This window comes from Haliotis asinina, chromosome 6 (genome assembly GCF_037392515.1).
Source record: "Haliotis asinina isolate JCU_RB_2024 chromosome 6, JCU_Hal_asi_v2, whole genome shotgun sequence".
Classification (NCBI taxonomy): Eukaryota; Metazoa; Mollusca; class Gastropoda; order Lepetellida; family Haliotidae; genus Haliotis; species Haliotis asinina.
The window spans coordinates 619,827-643,413 of NC_090285.1; the positions used below are offsets into that span (position 1 = coordinate 619,827).

Here is a 23,587-nt window from a genome sequence, read left to right on the forward strand (position 1 = left end):
AGATATAGAGAGGAAATTGATGGCCTTTCGGATGTGTTCAGTGGATGTAGAGGAGAAACTGCTTGATTTTCAGATGTGTTCAGTGGATGCAAAAAAACTGCTAGACTTTCAGATGTTTTCAGTCAGGGAGCCTATATAGAGGCTGTATGCTGTAGAGTATCAATGGTTCAATGGATGTAGAAAAGAAACTGCTGGACTTTCAGATGTGTTCAGTGGATGTAGAGAAGAAACTGCTGGACTTTCAGATGTGTTCAGTAGATTTAGAGAAGAAATTGACTCACAGATGAATGAGTGAGTGAGTGAGTTTTGCGTCACATTATTCTAGCAATATGGCGGTGGTCTGTAAATAATCGAGTCAGGATCAGAAAATCCATGTGTCAACTAAGTCAGCGAGCCTGACCACCTGATCCTGATAGTCCCCTCTCATGACAAACATGAGATACAGAAGGCCAATTCTAACCCATACCTTCACATATCACAGATGAATGACAGATTGACACCTGTAACGCACACTCACATTGACAGTAGCATTTGGAGCTAAATGCTTTGATGAAACAACTTTTATTATATTTTTTATATTACAAATATTTTAAGACAAAATTACAAAAAAAAACATAATTCCACTGTAGCTCAGCTACACAGAGGACATGAGGTCCATCTCTACCCATGCAAGGCCACAGACACAAGCACTGGTGAGTCAGAATCAGGTCATTTCCACATCTTGCCATGGACACAAACTCTGTTGATGAATGTCGTTTACATCTTTTGACTGCAGGTGTTGCCATGGATACAAACATTCTGTCAGGTGTGAATCCAGTGTAGGACATGCACAAGCACTGTTACAAGAACTGACACAAGCACTGACGCAATTACTGATACAAGCAGGGACCTGGGCCCCGTTTCACAAAGCTCTCGTAAGCCTAAGATCTCGTAACTTTTCTCGTAACATTCGTACCTCCTATACTGTAACATAGAAGTAGGAATGCTACGAGAGAAGTTACGAGACCTTAGGCTTATGAGAGCTTTGTGAAAGGGGCCCCAAGTCATGAACATGTCTTGTGATGCCTGCAGTTGATTCTTCATGTTGTTTCACACATGGACTAAATCTGTGTATGGCATGTCACATTTCTAATTTGACACTGGCTTGGAGAATCACACAATGTCTGTTGGAAAATGACTACGTTTAACATTTCTCAGATCAATTCAAAGAGGAAGGACTTGGGCATAAAGAAACATTGAGGATACCTCAACCCCTGTCCCCCTCGTGACCAGTGAACAACCTATATTGCTAGTTTACCAATAGGATTCTTGTTTCTGATGGTGAAACAATGTTCACCATTGACAAAATACATAAACCAGCTCCTAACATAGCCAGATAAACTAAACTAGGTAGACAGACCTGATGAACAAAACCAGGCAGACCTCATATAGATACAGCAGATACAGACACAAAGTACAGGTAGTTCATGAAGACTAACCATGTAAACCAACCATTTTGACAGATCATGTAGACCTATTACATAGACTGACCACGTAGACAGACCATGTAGACCTATTACACAGACTGACCACGTAGACAGACCATGTAGACCTACTACATAGACTGACCACGTAGACAGACCATGTAGACCTATTACATAGACTGACCACGTAGACAGACCATGTAGACCTATTACACAGACTGACCACGTAGACAGACCATGTAGACCTATTACATAGACTGACCACGTAGACAGACCATGTAGACTTATTACACAGACTGACCACGTAGACAGACCATGTAGACCTATTACATAGACTGACCACGTAGACAGACCACGTAGACCTATTACATAGACTGACCACGTAGACAGACCACGTAGACAGACCATGTAGACCTAATACATAGACTGACCACGTAGACAGACCACGTAGACAGACCATGTAGACCTATTACATAGACTGATCACGCTGACAGACCACGTAGACAGACCATGTAGACCTATTACATAGACTGACCACGTAGACAGACCACGTAGACTGACCATGTAGACCAACCATGTAGACAGACCACGTAGACAGACCACGTAGACAGACCACGTAGAGAGACCATATAGACTGACCATGTAGACCAACCACGTAGACAGACCACGTAGACAGACCATATAGACTGACCACGTAGACCAACTACGTAGACTGACCACGTAGACACACCATATAGACTGACCATGTAGACCAACCACATAGATTGACCATATAGACTGACCATGTAGACCAACCACGTAGATTGACCATATAGACACAAGAGAGAGAAGCAGCACATCAGATAGATACAAGCAGATAAGTAAGGTACAGGATACACTGGGTTGTGCGGAGAAACAGTAATAATAGGATCAGACTATATACAGACATGAGTTATGGGAACAGAATCTTTGAAGATAAAAAACACACAGAGAAGTATTTCACAATCACACAACATGAATCAGAGAAGACAAAGGCATGTCACAGATGTGATGTCATTGTATTTTCCTCTGTTGGTTATGTCTTCATACAACTGCTGACGAATCCAGGAGGTTCTCAATACAATGAACAAGCAACACATGTGGAAATCCTACAAAACATTGTCTGAATATTTGAAAATATTCATCAATATCATGAAATGTCCATAAATTATTCACATTCAATTTCCAGATCAGCTGAAGAAGACATTTCGGTAACATCATATATAAGCAGTTCAAAGTAATGGTTGTTTCTGTGGGCTTCAGTGTAAACAATGATTCATGGTTGAATCTGTGGTCTCAGCCTCCATTGGCAGCTATCTCTTGTCCAGCTGGTCAGACAGACACACAACTCACCCCCACAGGTCCTCAGTGCGACCAAACTTGAATACAATTGAACTGCAAAAACAAAAGAAATATTTTCACAGTGAGAAGAAAGCTTTATCATTCTCCTACTCATAATTTTGCATAAACAATAGAGGGTTCTCCTGTGCCAATAGGCATGTCACAATTCACCTTAATGTTAAAACAGTATGGGTTTCACTTGTGTCTACTAACAATACCAAGTCCTCCTGTGTCCAAAAACAATACCAAGTCCACATGTGTCTACTAACAATACCAAGTCCTCCTGTGTCCAAAAACAATACCAAGTTCACATGTGTCTACTAACAATACCAAGTCCTCCTGTGTCCAAAAACAATACCAAGTCCACATGTGTCTACTAAAAATACCAAGTCCTCCTGTGTCCAAAAACAATACCAAGTCCACATGTGTCTAATAACAATACCAAGCCCACCTGTATCTAATAACAATACCAACTCCACCTGTGTCAAATAACAAAACACAGTTCACATGTGTCTAATGGCAATACCGAATCCACCTGTGTCTACTAATGATACCAAGTCTATTTCTGTCTAGTAAAAAGACACACTCTACCTGCGTCTACTGACAATACCAAGTCTACATGTGTCTGCTAACTACATAAGGTCCACCTGTGTCTACTAATTATACCAAGCCCATGTGTGTCCACAAACAATACAAAATCCACCTGTGTCTACTAACAATACCATGTCCACATGTGTCTAATGACAATACTGAGTCCACCTATGTCTACCAACAATACCAAATCCATGTCTGGTAACAATTCCATGTCCACCTGTGTCTACTAACAATACCAAGTCTATCAATGTCCTAAAGATACCATGTCCACCTGTGTCTACTAGCAATACCATGTCCACCTGTGTCTACTAGCAATACCATGTCTACCTGTGTCTACTAACAAAACCATGGGCACCTGTGTCTACTAATAACACCATGTCCACCGGTGTCAACTAGCAATACCATGTCCACCTGTGTTTACTAGCAATACCATGTCCACCTTTGTCTACTAACAAAACCATGGGCACCTGTGTCTACTCATAATACCAAGTCCACTTGTGTCTACTAACAATATAAAGTCCATCTTGTCTACTAACAATACCCAGTCCATCTGTGTCTACTAACAATGCCTAGTCCACCTGTGACTACTAGTAATAAAAAGTCCACCTGTGTCTGCTAACTGAACAAAGTCCACCTGTGACTACCAACAATACCTTGTCCATCTCTGTCAACTAACAATGTCAAGTCCACCTGTGTCAAGAAAGACTTCTGGGATCACTTGTATTTTTATAATTACTACTAAGCTTCCACAAAGAAATACTATTTTCCATTACTAGAGACAAATCAAATAACGGAGCACCTTTAGAATACAGCACCATGACTTCGAGGACAATCTCTGTTGTAGATTACATGTTATTGAGACAGGCAACTAGTTTGTGAGAACACCTCGGACATGAACCCGTGACCTTCGGATTGTTAGCCAGACTGAACTATGTCCACACTGTTGCACAATATGTACATTTAGTGAGTCATACCTGTGATGTCACAGAAATTAACGGAGAGAGTCAAATAGGTTACGGACTATTTCGAAGGTTACGAATAGACATGGTGTCTCATGATAATAATCTATGGATGGCTGCTGAATGGCCGTTATGCCATTTGGGACAGTCACCTTATTCTGTAATCTACAAGATACAATGTGGCGTGGAATAAGCTGATATGGCTCGATCTGAAAACAGTTGTTGACCTCAGACGTCGATTTCATGGTGCATGTATGAATGACATGCTTGTATAAAAATCATTTGGTGCTTTTGTGACAGAAAAGTATTGTAAGGGAACATAGTAAGGACCACGCTGAGGATCATGCTGAGGAATGGCATGTCTAATGACGGCACAAGTGTGAGTTACACTTCGAATCATTACAGAACAAATGTAGCAAGTGAAAGGGAACTTAAAAATGCAAAAGGAGGAACAAAAAATGGTACTCATGCATTACACCAGACATGTACCTACTATACTGGATTAGGTCCCTTACCCTAACCCTACTATACTGGATTAGGTCCCTTACCCTAACCCTAACCCTACTATACTGGATTAGGTCCCTTACCCTTACCCTAACCCTACTATACTGGATTAGGTCCCTTACCCTAACCCTAACCTAACCCTACTATACTGGATTAGGTCCCTTACCCTTACCCTAACCCTAACCCTGACTGGATTAGGTCCCCTACCCTTACCCTTACCCTACTATACTGGATTAGGTCCCCTACCCTTACCCTAACCCTACTATACTGGATTAGGTCCCTTACCCTAACCCTACTATACTGGATTAGGTCCCTAACCCTAACCCTAACCCTACTATACTGGATTAGGTCCCTTACCCTAACCCTACTATACTGGATTAGGTCCCTAACCCTAACCCTAACCCTACTATACTGGATTAGGTCCCTTACCCTTACCCTAACCCTACTATACTGGATTAGGTCCCTTACCCTTACCCTAACCCTAACCCTACTATACTGGATTAGGTCCCTTACCCTTACCCTAACCCTACTATACTGGATTAGGTCCCTTACCCTAACCCTAACCTAACCCTAACCCTACTATACTGGATTAGGTCCCTTACCCTTACCCTAACCCTACTATACTGGATTAAGTCCCTTACCCTTACCCTAACCCTAACCCTACTATACTGGATTAGGTCCCTTACCCTTACCCTAACCCTACTATACTGGATTAGGTCCCTTACCCTTACCCTAACCCTAACCCTACTATACTGGATTAGGTCCTTACCCTAACCCTAACCCTACTATACTGAATTAGGTCCCCTACCCTTACCCTAACCCTACTATACTGGATTAGGTCCCTTACCCTAATCCTACTATACTGGATTAGGTCCCTTACCCTAACCCTAACCCTACTATACTGGATTAGGTCCCTTACCCTAACCCTAACCCTACTATACTGGATTAGGTCCCTTACCCTTACCCTAACCCTACTATACTGGATTAGGTCCCTTACCCTTACCCTAACCCTAACCCTGACTGGATTAGGTCCCCTACCCTAACCCTACTATACTGGATTAGGTCCCTAACCCTAACCCTAACCCTACTATACTGGATTAGGTCCCTTACCCTTACCCTAACCCTACTATACTGGATTAGGTCCCTTACCCTTACCCTAACCCTACTATACTGGATTAGGTCCCTTACCCTTACCCTAACCCTACTATACTGGATTAGGTCCCTTACCCTTACCCTAACCTAACCCTACTATACTGGATTAGGTCCCTTACCCTTACCCTAACCTAACCCTACTACACTGGATTAGGTCCCTTACCCTTACCCTAACCCTAACCTAACCCTACTATACTGGATTAGGTCCCTTACCCTTACCCTAACCCAAATCCTAAACCCTAACCCCTTGAAATAATTCTAATAACTAGAATACACTGACTGAATTGGCACAAAAATGGCTCACGTGTCTAGTGTAATGCATTCTTTACTATTCAATGTAACCCAGTAAATTAAAGTCATAGACAAAAATTGGGCCAGACCCTGCTTCGAGAAAACCCCCAGAGACAATGACCAAGGATTGGTGAAAAAGAAGTACAACTCGGAAAACTCCAAATTTTAACGTTCCATTCCAGAAGACCATCAAAATTCAAATTGACCCTCACTCCTTTAAATAAACTTTATCAAAGGATATGCCTGGCAACTTTGGTGTCAGAACGCTACGAAAACCACTGGAATTCGGGAATGACACACTCTACTGACACAACTGCTTTGAAAAGTAGAGGTCAGGGACTGTTTCAAAATCGAACCCTTCCACATCGTGATACAGAATCATGCTCAGGATTTATTTAACCCCCGCGGAGGTAGTATCTCTGTGTCTCAGTGCTAGAACTTAAGTGAAGGAATTCTAACCCATAAACAAAGAAAAGCATAAGGCCAGGTTCAGACTTATATTCTCAAAATTACAAGTAGATCAATGACCACAAGGTACTATCTCCTATCGGCGTTGTTGGACTGTAGATAGCTGCTGTGCAAGGATGACAGGACCAAACTGGTGCAGGCCTTGAACATCTATGACCAAGAGGTCATGCAGGTAGTGGGAAGAGAACACCGTCTCGCCAGAAGCTTCCCTCCATAATGGAATGAAGGGAACAGTTGCTGTGAAGATTGATCGTAGATGCCAACGCCTGAGTCTCATGGGTATTGGAAGCAGTCAGAGGTGGTGATCCAGCAAAGGTATAAGCCCATAGGATGGTGGTTCTCATCCAAAAGGATCATGTGGTCCGAGACACTTCTGCTCAGGATGTAGAGGAAAGTGGAATGAAAAGGCATTTGCAAAGACTGCGGCAATCTTTTGAGGCAGCAAATACTGGGAAAAGCTGCAAATATTCCTTTTCATACGGCCCAAGAATTGTGGACAACGGTGGTATGGTGAAGGTATGATCAGGTTGTCCCAGCAAGTTGTGTAAATATGTCAGAAAGATAGCAATCCAATGAAGCTTGCATAAAATCTTCATTGTTTGACAGTGGAGAACAAGAACATCAAGCTGATAACACTAGGCATTTGAATTTCCCCTTCTTGCTTGGACTAGGACCTTCAACTGCCCCAGAATGACAAGCCCGATCCGTGAAACAATGAGCACAAGCCTTCGTATGGACACCAAATTCTTCTTTACACTTCCCACATCTAGATTCCCATTTGCACTGACGCACGCAATCGACACTAGGTATGTGGATCATTAGCAGAAAAAAACAAGTTTCAATGTGTACACCTTTTCCTCTTCTATAGTTCGGCGTTCCCTGTGTTGATGCGAAAATAACACACATCCACACTAGTGCACGACAAGAAACAGAATAATGACTTGAAGGTAATCACATGGTTATTTTGGGATGCATGTTGAATGCCTTACATGAGAGTTGGGAAGCTGTCTTAAAATGAAGACAGAAAGTGATGGGTGGATGGACAAGAGAGGCTTAGTGAGAGAAAAGTTGACATCATTCCACTCAGTGTGGAATCAAGAGACAGAAGAGTATACCGAGAGAGAGGATAAAATTCAAAATCTCTATTTCAGTGTAATGATTCAATTTCCTTTTTACAGCAATCCGAGAAAGACACTGTATTGGAAACTCGCAACAGGCAATGACATAGCTAGTAGAGATGAAACATCAGTGTGTGGAGCTTATATGCACTTGCTGAACTTGACTATCTTGTTGCTATGCCGGCGTCACAGGGCATTGTTTTGAGAATGTGCTTTGGACCAAAATCACTTATAATTACGTAAAAGAGTATTACGACATGTTTGTAAAATTTGTGGTGCTGTATTCTAAATGTAGGAAAAAAATAACAACAATTCACAATAATTCACATGTGTCTACAACCAGCACCTGGTCTACTTGTGTGGCAAAGGAATGAAGATGGAACGCATAGCCACTGTGGAAAATATATATAATTCAGCCTCAGTTTAAATATTTTATATCAAAACAAATCCTAGGTTCTTGTCAAGTGTCTAATTTCATGCCATTTCATTACATTTGGGTTGGAAGAGTTGTCTCCCTCTAGCTGAACAGTATGTTTTACCCGTCATGTATTGTAAAGTAAGTCTTCAGTTCAACACAAACAGTAGGCACTAAGTTGTATAAAGTTGTATGCTTAATCTTGTAATCACACACTGCTAGAATAAAAATCAAACAATTCAACATGATGATAAGAATAAGCCCTTTGTGTTTTGTGTGGCAGAAAATTAGTTGTTAGTGAAACATTACCTGAAAAATATGAGTGCATTTTGTAGGAAGACAGCAATGCCAGGCCAGTCAGGAGTTGCAACTGGAAATCAAAAGAATCCTATTGAGAAGGCCCCAAGAATCATCACCACACATTCCTGTAGTCCTTGCCAGATGTCATCAACATTTATACTGTACTAATCAATGACTTGTCAGATACTAGATTTATATACATACATATTTGTGCTGCAACCTAATGACAAGACATATCACAACTAATCTTAAGTGCCATGTTTCTTGAGGGTCACAGCAGGACTTACACTGGACAACGTAGAAGCCAAACAAGATCCAGGATGCAGCAATCAAAGCACCAAAGCCCAGTAGGAAACCAAAGAACAACCAGATGCGAGCTCCTGTAAACATGATACACCTTCAGTCAGTGAGTGGGGCCAAGGAATAACGGAAAGAACAAGAAGGGACTGAGTACAGGGATCCATGTCTTGGAAATTAATAAATGAGTGGGAGGCACACTATCACGCTGTAAGAAACCAGCCAATGCACACACACATTGACATCCCTTCCATCAGAAACCACCCAATCCACACACACACAGTCACAGACACACACACACACACACCAATGTCAGAAACCAGATAATCCACACGAACATTCACATCCCATCTGTCAGTGAAGGGAAGTCACACACACACACACACGCACATGCACACGCACACACACCAGAAACCAGCCAATCCACACACACGTAACATCCCACTTGTCAGAAACCTGCAATACACACACACAGTGATATCCCATCTGTCACTAACACAAGAATACACACACATTTACATACCATTAGTCAGAAATCTGTCAATTCATAAACACACTGACACTCCATCTGTTGAAAACCAGCAATCCATAAACAGAATACATCCCATCTGTCAATAACAAGTTAATACACACATTCTATCTATATATTGAGGTCCTACCTGTTTGTCCCATACAGCCGTTCGTGTAGCTCTCCCCACGAATCTGACCATTTGACACCGAGTTTATCCTGAAAGTAATCATGAGACAGAAGTGAGAATCACGAGATGTTCGGTCCTTGAATTGTACTCCAGGCTCCGAATTAGGAAAACAACAACAATCATCCATGGATCTTTGGGTCACTGACATGCAAAACATTGAGATGAAAAACATTGAGAGGCATAACACTGGCAGGTATAACACAGGCAGGCATAACACTAACAAATATAACACTGACACTAGTGACAAGTACAACACTGACATATGATGCTGACAGCTATAACACTGACAGATAGGCATAGGCATAACACTAACATGTATAACACTGACAAATAGGCATATCACTAGCAGATAGGCATAACACTGACAGATAGGCATAACACTAACAGGTATAAAACTAACAGGTAGGCATAACATTAACAGGTAGGTGTAACACTGACAGATAGGCAAAACACTGACAGATAGGCAAAACACTGACAGGTATAACATTGAAGGTGACAGAACAAATTTTATGGATGATCAACTTCTTTATTTTCACAATAGCGACGTTTCGATATGGATTCTCATACCATTTTCAAGCATATGGTAGGAGTAGGTTTAACAGTTTATATACAGGTACATGAGATATTGCTGAGGAGATTAACACTGACAGATAGGCATAAGACTGACCGGTATAACAGTGGCAGATAGGCATAACACTGACAGAAAATCATAACACTGACAGATAGGCATAACAATGACAGATAGGCATAACACTGACAGATCTGCATAATGACAGAAAACATGGACATGAACAACACTGACATGTATAGCAATGAGAGATATAACATTGACAAATATAACACTGACAAGTATAACGCTGACAGGTATAACACTGACAGATCTGCATAACGACAGGAAACATGGACATGAACAACACTGACATGTATAGCACTGAGAGATATAACATTGACATATATAACACTGACAGGCATAACACTAAATTGTATAGCATTGACAGATATAACACTGACAAACACTGACACATATACAACACAGGTATAACAATGATACGTATAGCAGTGGCAGATGTAACACTAAAAGAAATAACACCAACAAATATAACATTGACACATATAACACTCACACGCATAACACTGGCATGTAAAGCACAGACAGATATAACACTAACACATATGACACTGACAGACACACTTAACACTGACAGGTATGAGAGTGACAGACAAGACTGAGAGATATGATGCTAACACTTAAAACAGCGACGGATATAACAGTCACATGTATAACACTGATAGTGACAGTACTCTCAGAACCCAGCTGTTGTGGAGGTACAGTAAAACGGATTACCCCTCGAAGACCACACTGCCGACAACCACAGCCAATGACTCCAGAGTGGGGCACGTCATACTTACAGGAAGAAGGCCACAGTGCCAATGACCACAGGTGTGTGGTACGTCATACTTACAGAAAGAAGGTCACGGTGCCAAGGACCCCACAGTGGGGTATGTCATACTTACAGGAGTGAGTGAGTGAGTTTAGTTTTACGCCGCACTCAGCAATATTCCAGCTATATTGCGGTGGTCTGTAAACAATCGAGTCTGGACCAGTCAATCCAGTGATCAACAACATGAGCATCAATCTGCACATTTGGGAACCAATGACATATGTCACCCAAGTCAGCAAGCCAGACCACCCGATCCCGTTAGTCACCTCGTACGACAAGCATAGTCGCCTTTTATGGCAATCATGGGTTGCTGAAGGCCTATTCTGCCCTCACTGGTCCATACTTACAGGAAGAAGACCACAGTGTTGATGACCCTATAGAGTGGCACGTCATAATTACGGGAAGAAGGCCATGGTGCCAAGGACCCCACAATGGGGGTATATCATACTTACAGAAGAAGGCCACAGTGCCAATGACCACAGGTGTGTGATACGTCATACCAGCAGAAAGAAGGCCATGATGTCGAGAACCCCACAGTGGGGTATGTCATACTTACAGGAAGAAGGCCACAGTGCCAATGACCACAGGTGGGTGGTATGTCATACTTACAGGAAGAAGGCCACAGTGCCAAGGACCACAGATGTGTGGTATGTCATACTTACAGGAAGAATGCCACAGTGCCAATGACCACAGGTGTGTGGTATGTCATACTTACAGGAAGAAGGCCACAGTGCCAATGACCACAGGTGGGTGGTATGTCACACCTACAAGAAGAATGCCACAGTGCCAATGACCACAGGTGGGCGGTATGTCATACTTACAGGAAGAAGGCCACAGAGCCAATGACCACAGGTGGGTGGTATGTCATACTTACAGAAGAAGGCCACAGTACCAATAACCACAGGTGTGTGGTACCTCATACTTACAGAAAGAAGGTCACGGTGCCGAGGACCCCACAGTGGGGTATGTCATACTTACAGGAAGAAGGCCACAGTGCCAATGACCACAGGTGGGTGGTACGTCATACAGGAAGAAGACCACAGTGCCAATGACCAGGGGTGGCTGGTATGTCATACTTACAAAAGAAGGCCACAGTGCCAAGGACCACAGGTGTGTGTTATGTCATACAGGAAGAAGGCCACAGAACCAATGACCACAGGTGTGTGTTACGTCATACTTACAGGAAGAAGGCCACAGTACCAATGACAACAGGTGTGTGTTACGTCATACTTACAGGAAGAAGGCCACAGTACCAATGACCACAGGTGTGTTACGTCATACTTACAGGAAGAAGGCCACACTGCCAATGACCACAGGTGTGTGGTACGTCATACTTACAGAAAGAAGGTCACGGTGCCGAGGACCCCACAGTGGGGTATGTCATACTTACAGGAGTGAGTGAGTGAGTTTAGTTTTACCCCGCACTCAGCAATATTCCAGCTATATCGCGGCGGTCTGGAAACAATCAAGTCTGGACCAGACAATCCAGTGATCAACAACATGAGCATCAATCTGCACATTTGGGAACCGATGACATGTGTCACCCAAGTCAGCAAGCCAGACCACCCGATCCCGTTAGTCACCTCGTACGACAAGCATAGTCGCCTTTAATGGCAATCATGGGTTGCTGAAGGCCTATTCTGCCCTCACTGGTCCATACTTACAGGAAGAAGACCACAGTGTTGATGACCCTAGAGAGTGGCACGTCATAATTACGGGAAGAAGGCCATGGTGCCAAGGACCCCACAATGGGGGTATGTCATACTTACAGAAGAAGGCCACAGTGCCAATGACCACAGGTGTGTGATACGTCATACCAACAGAAAGAAGGCCATGATGTCGAGGACCCCACAGTGGGGTATGTCATACTTAAAGGATGAAGGCCACAGTGCCAATGAGCACAGGTGTGTGGTATGTCATACTTACAGGAAGAAGGCCACAGTGCCAATGACCACAGGTGGGTGGTATGTCATACTTACAGGAAGAATGCCACAGTGCCAATGACCACAGGTGGGCGGTATGTCATACCTACAGGAAGAAGGCCACAGTACCAAAAACCACAGGTGTGTGGTACGTCATACTTACAGAAAGAAGGTCACGGTGCCGAGGACCCCACAGTGGGGTATGTCATACAGGAAGAAGGCCACAGTGCCAATGACCACAGGTGTGTGTAATGTCATACAGGAAGAAGGCCACAGTACCAATGACCACAGGTGTGTGTTACGTCATACTTGCAGGAAGAAGGCCACAGTACCATTGACCACAGGTGGGTGTTACGTCATACTTACAGAAAGAAGGCCATGGTGCCAAGAACCCCACAGTGGGGTATGTCATACTTACAGGAAGAAGGCCACAGTGACAATGACCACAGGTGGGTGGTATGTCATACAGGAAGAAGGCCACAGTGCCAATGACTCCAGAGTGGGGTACGTCATACTGACAGAAAGAAGTTCACAATGCCGATGACCTAAGGTGTGTGGTACGTCATACTTACAGGAAGAAGGCCACAGTGCAGATGATCACAGGTGTGTGGTACATCATACTTACAGGAAGAAGGCCACAGTGCCAATGACCACAGGTGTGTGGTACGTCATACTTACAGAAAGAAGGTCACGGTGCCAAGGACCCCACAGTGGGGTATGTCATACTTACAGGAGTGAGTGAGTGAGTTTATTTTCACCCCGCACTAAGCAATATTCCAGCTATATCGCGGCGGTCTGTAAACAATCAAGTCTGGACCAGTCAATCCAGTGATCAACAACATGAGCATCAATCTGCACATTTGGGAACCGATGACATGTGTCACCCAAGTCAGCAAGCCAGACCACCCGATCCCGTTAGTCACCTCGTACGACAAGCATAGTCGCCTTTTATGGCAATCATGGGTTGCTGAAGGCCTATTCTGCCCTCACTGGTCCATACTTACAGGAAGAAGACCACAGTGTTGATGACCCTAGAGAATGGCACGTCATACTTACGGGAAGAAGGCCATGGTGCCAAGGACCCCACAATGGGGGTATGTCATACTTACAGAAGAAGGCCACAGTGCCAATGACCACAGGTGTGTGATACGTCATACCAACAGAAAGAAGGCCATGATGTTGAGGACCCCACAGTGGGGTATGTCATACTTACAGGAAGAAGGCCACAGTGCCAATGACCACAGGTGTGTGGTATGTCATACTTACAGGAAGAAGGCCACAGTGCCAATGACCACAGGTGGGTGGTATGTCATACTTACAGGAAGAAGGCCAAAGTGCCAATGACCACAGGTGGGTGGTATGTCATACTTACAGGAAGAAGGCCACAGTGCCAATGACCACAGGTGGGTGGTATGTCATACTTACAGAGAGAAGGCCACAGTACCAATAACCACAGGTGTGTGGTACATCATACTTACATTAAGAAGGCCACAAAGCCAATGACCACAGGTGTGTGGTACGTCATACTTACAGAAAGAAGGTCACGGTGCCAAGGACCCCACAGTGGGGTATGTCATACTTACAGGAAGAAGGCCACAGTGCCAATGACCACAGATGGGTGGTACGTCATACTTACAGGAAGAAGGCCACAGTGCCAATGACCACAGGTGTGTGGTACGTCATACTTACAGAAAGAAGGTCACGGTTCCGAGGACCCCACAGTGGGGTATGTCATACTTACAGGAAGAAGGCCACAGTGCCAATGACCACAGGTGGGTGGTACGTCATACAGGAAGAAGACCACAGTGCCAATGACCACAGGTGGCTGGTATGTCATACTTACAGAAGAAGGCCACAGTGCCAATGACCACAGGTGGATGTTATGTCATACAGGAAGAAGGTCACAGTACCAATTACCACAGGCGTGTGTTACGTCATACTTACAGGAAGAATGCCACAGTAGCAATGACAACAGGTGTGTGTTACGTCATACTTACAGGAAGAAGGCCACAGTGCCAATAACCGCAGGTGTGTGTTACGTCATACTTACAAGAAAAACGCCATGGTGCCAAGGACCACAGGTGGGTGGTATGTCATACTTACAGGAAGAAGGCCAAAGTGCCAATGACCACAGGTGTGTGGTACGTCATACTTACAGGAAGAAGGCCACACTGCCAATGACCACAGGTGTGTGATACGTCATACTTACAGAAAGAAGGTCACAGAGCCAATGACCCCACAGTGGGGTATGTCATACTTACAGGAAGAAGGCCACAGTGCCAATGACCACAGGTGTGTGGTATGTCATACTTACAGAAGAAGACCACAGTGCCAATGACCACAGGTGGCTGGTATGTCATACTTACAAAAGAATGCCACAGTGCCAATGACCACAGGTGTGTGTTGTGTCATACAGGAAGAAGGCCACAGTACCAAAAACCACAGGTGTGTGTTACATCATACTTACAGGAAGAAGGCCACAGTACCAATGACAACAGGTGTGTGTTGCGTCATACTTACAGGAAGAAGACCACAGTGCCAATGACCACAGGTGTGTGGTATGTCACACTTACAGGAAGAAGGCCACAGTGCCAATGACCACAGGTGTGTGGTACGTCATACTTACATGAAGAAGGCCACACTGCCAATGACCACAGGTGTGTGGTACGTCATACTTACAGAAAGAAGGTCATGGTGCCAAGGACCCCACAGTGGGGTATGTCATACTTACAGGAAGAAGGCCACAGTGCCAATGACCACAGGTGTGTGGTATGTCATACTTACAGGAAGAAGGCCACAGAGCCAATGACTACAAGTGTGTGGTACGTCATACTTACAGAAGAAGGCCACAGTGCCAATGACCACAGGTGTGTGATAGGTCATACTAACAGAGAGAAGGCCATGGTGCCAAGGACCCCACAGTGGGGTATGTCATACTTACAGGAAGAAAGCCACAGTGCCAATAACCACAGGTGTGTGTTACGTCATACTTACAGGAAGAAGGCCACAGTGCCAATAACCACAGGTGTGTGTTACGTCATACTCACAGGAAGAAGGCCACAGTGCCAATGACCACAGGTGGGTGGTATGTCATACAGGAAGAAGGCCAAGGTGCCAATGACCACAGGTGGTTGGTACGTCATATAGGAAGAAGGCCACACTGCCAATGACCACAGGTGGGTGGTACGTCATATAGGAAGAAGGCCACAGTACCAATGACCACAGGTGTGTGTTACGTCATACTTACAGGAAGAAGGCCACAGTACCAATGACAACAGGTGTGTGTTACGTCATACTTACAGGAAGAAGGCCACAGTACCAATGACCACAGGTGTGTGTTACGTCATACTTACAGGAAAAAGGCCACAGTGCCGATGACCCCAGGTGTGTGGTATGCATGGTTGAAATCTTTCATGTCAGGATATACGGCAGCCGCATCGATCACAATCCACCAACCACTGAAAAACTGACAAGACAGGACACAATTAGGAACCACTGTGAATGAATATTGAACTGAGTACTACTGATATTCTGATACCTACTCAACATTACAAGACTTTCTAGGTTTCATTCATTTTACCCATCACTCCATTGAAAAGTTAAAAGGAGAAAAATCAAAATGTCGCAAGAACATGATGAACAAACTTCCTGACATTAAGGATATTTCTGTAAATTGTGGATTTGCTCAGGAATTGAGGAAATAAAAAATGGTGGATCTCTTCAGGATGCAGTCAAAAGGGCCAAAGGACAAAAGGGCCAAAATTGAAAAACTCAAAAGGGCCACAGGTAAAAAACAACACTGTCATACAAACTAACTAGTAATATATATTCATATGTTTGATTATATTAATACTTATTATTATTCCTTATATTTGTATCACCCGTGAAGGTCTCCAGGTAGAATCGGGTGGTCAGACTCACTGACTTGGTTGACACATGTCATCGGTTCCCAGTTGTGCAGATTGATGCTCATGTTGTTGGTTACTGGATGGTCTGGTCCAGACTCGATTATTTATAGACCATCACCATACAGCTGGAATATTGCTGAGTGCGGTGTAAAACTAAACTCACTCACTCACTATATTTGTATCAATGAGTAAATAGGAACAAAAGTAATAATTTATGGTGTGATCATCATACACTCAACAGTTGAAATAGTCCTGAAATTAAAGTATACAATATTTGATACCATGATATATTACGATATGGTCATTGTATTTGAAATGCTCATCTTATATAGCATTCTGAGTGATGAGACCAATCACAACTAATTCTAGCACAACATTTTGAGATATTCGATTCTGATTGGTTGACTGCTGCACGTGACCGTCCTTAAACCTAAATCAAAGGGCCGCTAATTACACGTCGACCACTTCATCTGCGAATGAATACATAGCACTCGCTGACCTTTTTGTTTGTAAACAAACATGTCGTTTGAATTAGACATAGGTGATTTTCACCTTGGTACCTTCTCTGAGATATTCGGAGAAGAGAAATTTGATCTAAAACCGGAATGGTTCGGTGACGACCTACTGGAATCAAGTGGTACGAATGAAATTCTTCAACAACAGAATTTCGGCACACATTGAGTGTCATTGAATTAACGCTAGATTTCACATAGAGCGGTGCCGGGTATTACATAACTGCTAACATCACATCACGGCTAAGTTAGTAATTCTCCCGGTGTTTCATCACTCGTAACACAAATAAATACACAAAACGAACCTCACAAGATCTATATATGCGGGGATGGAATTTTGTTCAGTGACGGCCGCTTGTTTGGTAATACCCGACACCGCCCTACAAAACAGTCGTACAAGACTGTACTGCATACGGTTGCCACTCCAAAACAAAGCACAAAACAGTATGAATTAAAATGAAAATGAAATTTATTATTATAAACAAATCTCTGTTAAATGTGATCTTAGTAAGCAGTACACAAACCATTGTGTTTGGTCCACCACTGTAAAACTCTTATCACATGCAGGTGTTGAGGCTAGAGAAATTGTCAAAATAACAGGTCACAAAAACCATCAAAGTTTATCATCCTACAACACTGATTCATCAGCAGCACAGAAACGCCATTACTCAGCCATCATTCACATCGGCAATGAAAACACTCGGCCTATCCCTGACCTGATGCCTTTGGTCCCCGCTGCATCGTCAGTTGTTGCCCCATCCACATCTACTATAAACCTGTCCAATATTAAAACTGGCATGTCTGGTCTATTCCAAATTGGCAACAGCAGCGTGGTGATTAATAATTACTTCCGTGAGTAAGTTTGAAAGTTCGAAGCGACAACACTTTACAGTTGTCCTACTTGTAGGTCATGGGCGAGTCTATAGTAATGTACTCTAGGGGTGAGGTGATTTGTCGGTTGCATATAATTGTATAAAATTGTTTAGGGGTTCTACACTATGTAACTGACAGCATTGTATCCATATGTAAGAGACACAAACAAGTTGTTTGAGCATCCAAAATAAAGTTCTTGTACTTTGCAAATGTTTTGTCTAAATCATTGCACATCCTGTTCTTGAGTTGGGCGATTCCATATCGATTCCTGGAAAAACGCCCCATCACAACTCTGTGCTCTTGCGTGCGAAAGTGTCCGGATTTCAAACGCGTGTCAGTCATGCTAGAATAGAATGAAACATTTACCGGTCTTAAATCAACAGATAAAAATGAAAACAGAATGCCTTTATCTCCTAATTAAATTACGCGAAAACAATTCATCGCATATAAAAATGTGATTTATTTCATTTGAATGTATTACTGGTAGAAATAGTAACATATTCACCTTTGCAGTAAGGTCTGTTAAACCTCACAACAAAATAAAACCTTAATCTTGTTTAGATTATTGACTAGTGCCTGACATTTGTGTCTGTTTAAAACGTCTTGTAGTCATTACAGAAACAGTTGTATGATTGACTATACCCATAACATAAACACTTAAAGGGGCACTAATGCGGAACAATTTCCGCGGACTGGTGTAAACTTTTGTTATTGTTTTTCTCCCGTGAGTACCCGGATGATATCCCAGAATTCGTGGCTGGTTCGTGACCTCTGCTGCGCAGTACTTGTGCGCAATTGATAGTTTAATTATAGACAGATCAACTAAGGTGAAGTCACTTTTACTTCATTACAAATGTATTGTGAAAACAAATGAAACACTTTGAAGGTTAATCATCTGCCAGTGGTAGAAATAGTAAAAAACTATTAGGACGGAAAAATAGCGAAGCCAGTGTACGTCTCTATATTTTATCTCATAACCCTAATTAGTTTATTGTATGTTTGTATGATTTTGAAAATTACTAAAAGAACACATGGTCTGCTTATACTTATAGTACATTTCTAACATGACAGCAACATTTATACATTGTATCAGGGATACCCTACCTCTATATAGGCTCCCTGATTGTATAGACTGCCAATGTGGATCCTATTTCACACACATACGCGATCTAGTGTGTGTTTTCTGTCATATAGATTCTACAGAATGCTACAACAAATAAATTCAAACAAAATGCAAATAATGAATCTAAAACAGACTAATTTTATAGCAACAATGTCAGGATACTACCTTGTTCAGGAATGTATTCGTCAATACCCACATAAAAGAAATTGTATTCCATTCATCTGCAGCTGGTAAATAATCCTGCTCTGTGTCGTGTGTCTTACAAGTCTAATTTGCGAAAAAGTAACACATCGTTTCACGTCTTTCACATTGGTGAAAAACTGATAAACCTCTCATTGGTCACCCAAGACAGCACACCTGGCAACTAATTGTATGATGTCTGCCATTCTAAGTAATTTAGTTAACCAATAATGAGCAATCAATCAATTCTTTGAAGGGAGGATGTTGTTTTTACACTTTACGACAGGGTGTAGTCAGTATGAATTAGTATATCTACACACACAGCCTTTTGACAAATCCGCTAGAAGATAAAAGTAGTTAATTAATCAGTGTGTTATTGGTTTATCCTTTGATCGATGTTTGTTTTTGTAACTCAGCTGATAAATCCTCTTGCATCACTAAGATGCACATATTACATAACATACAATACATTTGCCATTACAGACCTTAATTTATAAAGGCCTTCAGCAACCCATGCTTGCCATTAAAGACGACTCAGCTTGTCGTAAGAGGCGACTAACGGGATCGGGTGGTCAGGCTCGCTGACTTGGTTGGCACATGTCATCGGTTCCCAATTGCACAGATCGATGCTCATGTTGCTGATCACTGAATTGTCTGGTCCAGACTCGATTACTTACAGACCGCCGCCATATAGCTGGAATATTGCTGAGTGCGGCGTAAAACTAAACTCACTCACTCACTCACTTAATTTATAATGTTGAGTATTTACACCAGACAGGAGAAATGCCAAATGGGAACCTTTGTTGAGTAACCGAAGTGATGTTACTACTAATTACACCTGTTACAAATTCATTAACTGACCATCCAAAGAATGATGACAAATAACATGTGTAGGTTTACACCATCAAACGCGAGTTACAGCAAGGAAGATGTAATCTCTGTGTCGCAAGCAGCCTGAAAACACTTATGGGCCGAAACTGTTTTGAGGATACCAATGGAACTTCATTACATAAGGAATACATACTGGCATTTGCTGTGTACTTGGGTAAATATGTGTAATAAGCTGGGTTTTTTTACGTAAGAAAATTTTCAGATTTCTCTACCAAAGGCAAAGTCATCGTTTTTAGTTTACGAATTCAAATAAATCAACTGTGTGGTTTTATTATCATAAATAATAAACCAGGGTAGCTACCATAGCTACCAAATATACGTATGATATTTGCTATCACAGCTGAACTAACACTCAAAACTACCTAAATATAAAGCTTTGCAATCTTTCGGACTGAAACAAATGGCTGAAACGTGCCTGTATACGTAGACATCATATTTTCACGTAACATGATTAAATATTGACGATAGAAATAGGATCAAATTGGATCAGTCACTATACCATCCAAGCATCTGAAAAAAACTACACTGCTAGGATATTTTGTAACGACCAGGCAAGGAATACCGTGGATATTTTTAAATAATGGCATATGATGGGCATCCGGACTGTTTAGGTGAAGAAATTCTGTTAATATGGACAGGAGCCCAGTCCCTTTGTCCGTCACGGTCGAGGGAGCGGGCGCTGACCAATTTGCAGTTTGGTTTCGTAATTCGTTGGCGAGAAACATTATCCGCTTCGCATCAGTGCCCCTTTAATCACTACTGTTAATCTTCTTTAGATTACTGACTTTGTGTAATCATCACACAAACAGTTGTATGGTATCAAGTAAACACTTAACCACTTTGAGATTATTAAAAATAAACAACACTGAGACACTCTTGATATGTTTAGGATGTTTAGGACAACACTCAGTGTTCATGAATGGTGTTTCAAAGTCACAGAACATTGGGTCCCATAAGTTTCAGATGTCTATTCACAGGACCCATAAAATAAAATTTTACACACATTTCAGATTTAACAGTACACTTCTTATAATTGGCATTGAAATTATTAATATTTTATAATAACAAACATGAGATTTATAAATAGCAAATAAGTGTGACATGCCACAAATAACATCTTCAGACAATGTCATTGTGAAATATTCAGTCAGACACTGGGGCCAGCAGGTTGTAGGCTTCTATATGACCATTGTGAATCATCTGGATTTGTCAGATTGTCAGGCGCTATTCATGAACACTGAAAACTTGTAATAAATTTCCTTCAAGCTTACTGTTTTCTAAATGTTTGGTCCTTTTGACTTACGTCTATGGTCCCTTTAACTTTCTGTTGGCCCATTTGACTTTCCTTTGGCCCTTTTGACATTTTCAGTTTTGACCTTTTTATCCTTTGGCCCTTTTGACATGTCCCCACCTGTTTGTCAGACCAACCACATGAGACCACAGACAAGTAAACAGTCATCATGATAAAGTTAATGGCAACTGACTAAAGTCATAAACTTCAACACTTTAACAACGTTACCTCACATTTCCTTACAAAACATGGCTACAGAAGGCAATACTCAAAACAAATGCTCTCAATTTCTGATGAATTAGGCACTCTACATATAACTATCGGTTGCAAATATTGATCATAGATTCATACGTTACACTCTTTCAAAACAATATCTGAAAAAAAGAAATTTCTGCTTGCAGTCGCATATGGACGATATTGACATGATTGTAGGAATTATTTACTTTTTATGTATGTGGATAACGAGTCTGGCACTGATTCTTGATTGTCATGTATTATTCTGAGCAAAAATTACGGCAACAAAATGTGTTTGAATGCATCCAAGAATGAAGTGTCGACCACACTGGCACAAATACGTGATGCCGACTATCAGCATCACCCACCTGAGCCTGTAGTGTAGTACTACCAAGTCCACCATTCATAAACCTAAACGCGAGTCATTGTGTTTTTGATATACGAAGACACAGCCTTACCATTATACCAGATATGATAGAAGCAACCATATTCCGCCTTTCGCCGAGTTCTATGCAATCGCATCGTGGTACTTGACAGTTGTCTAAAAATCCTGACATTCTGGTTAGCTGAGGTGTGTCAAACAGAGACGAAACTTTGTGGGAGTCACCGGTCGCCGATGTCTAAATAACCACTCGATTAGTCTAATCTGTGTTTCAGGACACCTCGACTAATGATCTTCGACCAACAGATTTGCAGACAGACGGTACCGAGGCTTCGATTACACACAATCTTGTGACAGTGTTTGCAGTCTATTTACAAACACAAAACATGTCCGCCATATTACTTCCGGTATGCGGTTATTTTAAAAAGTAGAAATAGTCCATGGAATATGATATTTTAATGGGTGAAATACAAAAAGTTCCTTTAACCACATCTACATTACGTAACCAGTGCCGCCAATAATTGAGCCCGATTTATTTTCAACTGCTGACTAAATTCGCTGAGTTTTATGGCCACTGAAAATCAACATGTAGAAGATGAGAAGTGATCTATTTTGCCAATTCGGTTTAAGTCAAATAGCTGTTGTCAGTATTAGTACAGTAGAGTTGTAGAAATGTTTCAAGTCGGCCTGTTATACATCACTGGCTTTCATTTTCATTATCCCTGTTCTATGTGAACAGGATTTTCCTTTTATTTTGTCAACTACGGTTATCATCCAAAACTTCTACATGCCAACACTTCTACATGTAAAACTTTTACAAAAAGTCAAGGCAACGTCATCCAGATATCTTCAGATAAAATGAAGTGATTAAAAACATTGAGACAGCAGACACAAGAAAACGCATCTACAGCGAGACAGAGAATCGACTGGCGAGACTGAAGTTCAAGCTGCACACCAGGCAGAAAGCACCACTGGTATGTCTAGATTCGGCTACTTCCTGAAACCTGCCTACTGACATTAGAACAATCACACATTATATTCTGACATTTCAAATTGAAACCAGTACTGACGTTGATGAGGGTTGCATGTTATGATATTTACATGTCAGTAAACAGTTCATCCTGCACATAAAGCCTCTGTTAAGCCCAACTAGTCGGGCTAGTCCATCCAGGTCACGTGAGGTAAGGGACAGGGGATTAGCTGTGCACTGG

At 42.1% G+C, this 23,587-nt stretch overlaps 1 protein-coding gene across 2 annotated transcripts; it reads right to left on the bottom strand.

Moving 5' to 3' along the window:
• Window positions 1–513: 513 nt before the first annotated feature.
• Window positions 514–22,788, bottom strand: LOC137287313 (transmembrane protein 50A-like). Of its 2 annotated transcripts, XM_067819552.1 has the most exons (7): window positions 22,453–22,770; window positions 16,367–16,448; window positions 16,183–16,207; window positions 9,580–9,653; window positions 8,911–9,003; window positions 8,633–8,693; window positions 520–2,876 (listed from the first exon to the last, which is right to left on the bottom strand). In XM_067819552.1, the coding sequence occupies exons 1-7, from the start codon at window positions 22,549–22,551 to the stop codon at window positions 2,831–2,833; spliced, it is 480 nt and encodes a 159-aa protein (XP_067675653.1). In that variant the 5' UTR covers window positions 22,552–22,770; the 3' UTR covers window positions 520–2,830. The 2 variants fall into 2 exon arrangements, with proteins under 2 accessions (XP_067675654.1, XP_067675653.1); XM_067819553.1 differs by lacking the exon at window positions 16,183–16,207 and having other exon boundaries at window positions 514–2,876; window positions 9,580–9,647; window positions 16,336–16,448; window positions 22,453–22,788.
• Window positions 22,789–23,587: the final 799 nt, after the last annotated feature.

Coding starts and splice junctions, on each gene's coding strand:
- LOC137287313 (XM_067819553.1), bottom strand. CDS start 22,551: ATGTCAGGATTTTTAGACAACTGTCAAGTACCACGATGCGATTGCATA. Junction 16,449..22,452: donor CTATCATATCTGGTATAATG/GTAAGGCTGTGT, acceptor CTGTCTTGTCAG/TTTTTCAGTGGTTGGTGGAT. Junction 9,004..9,579: donor CGGCTGTATGGGACAAACAG/GTAGGACCTCAA, acceptor TCATGTTTACAG/GAGCTCGCATCTGGTTGTTC.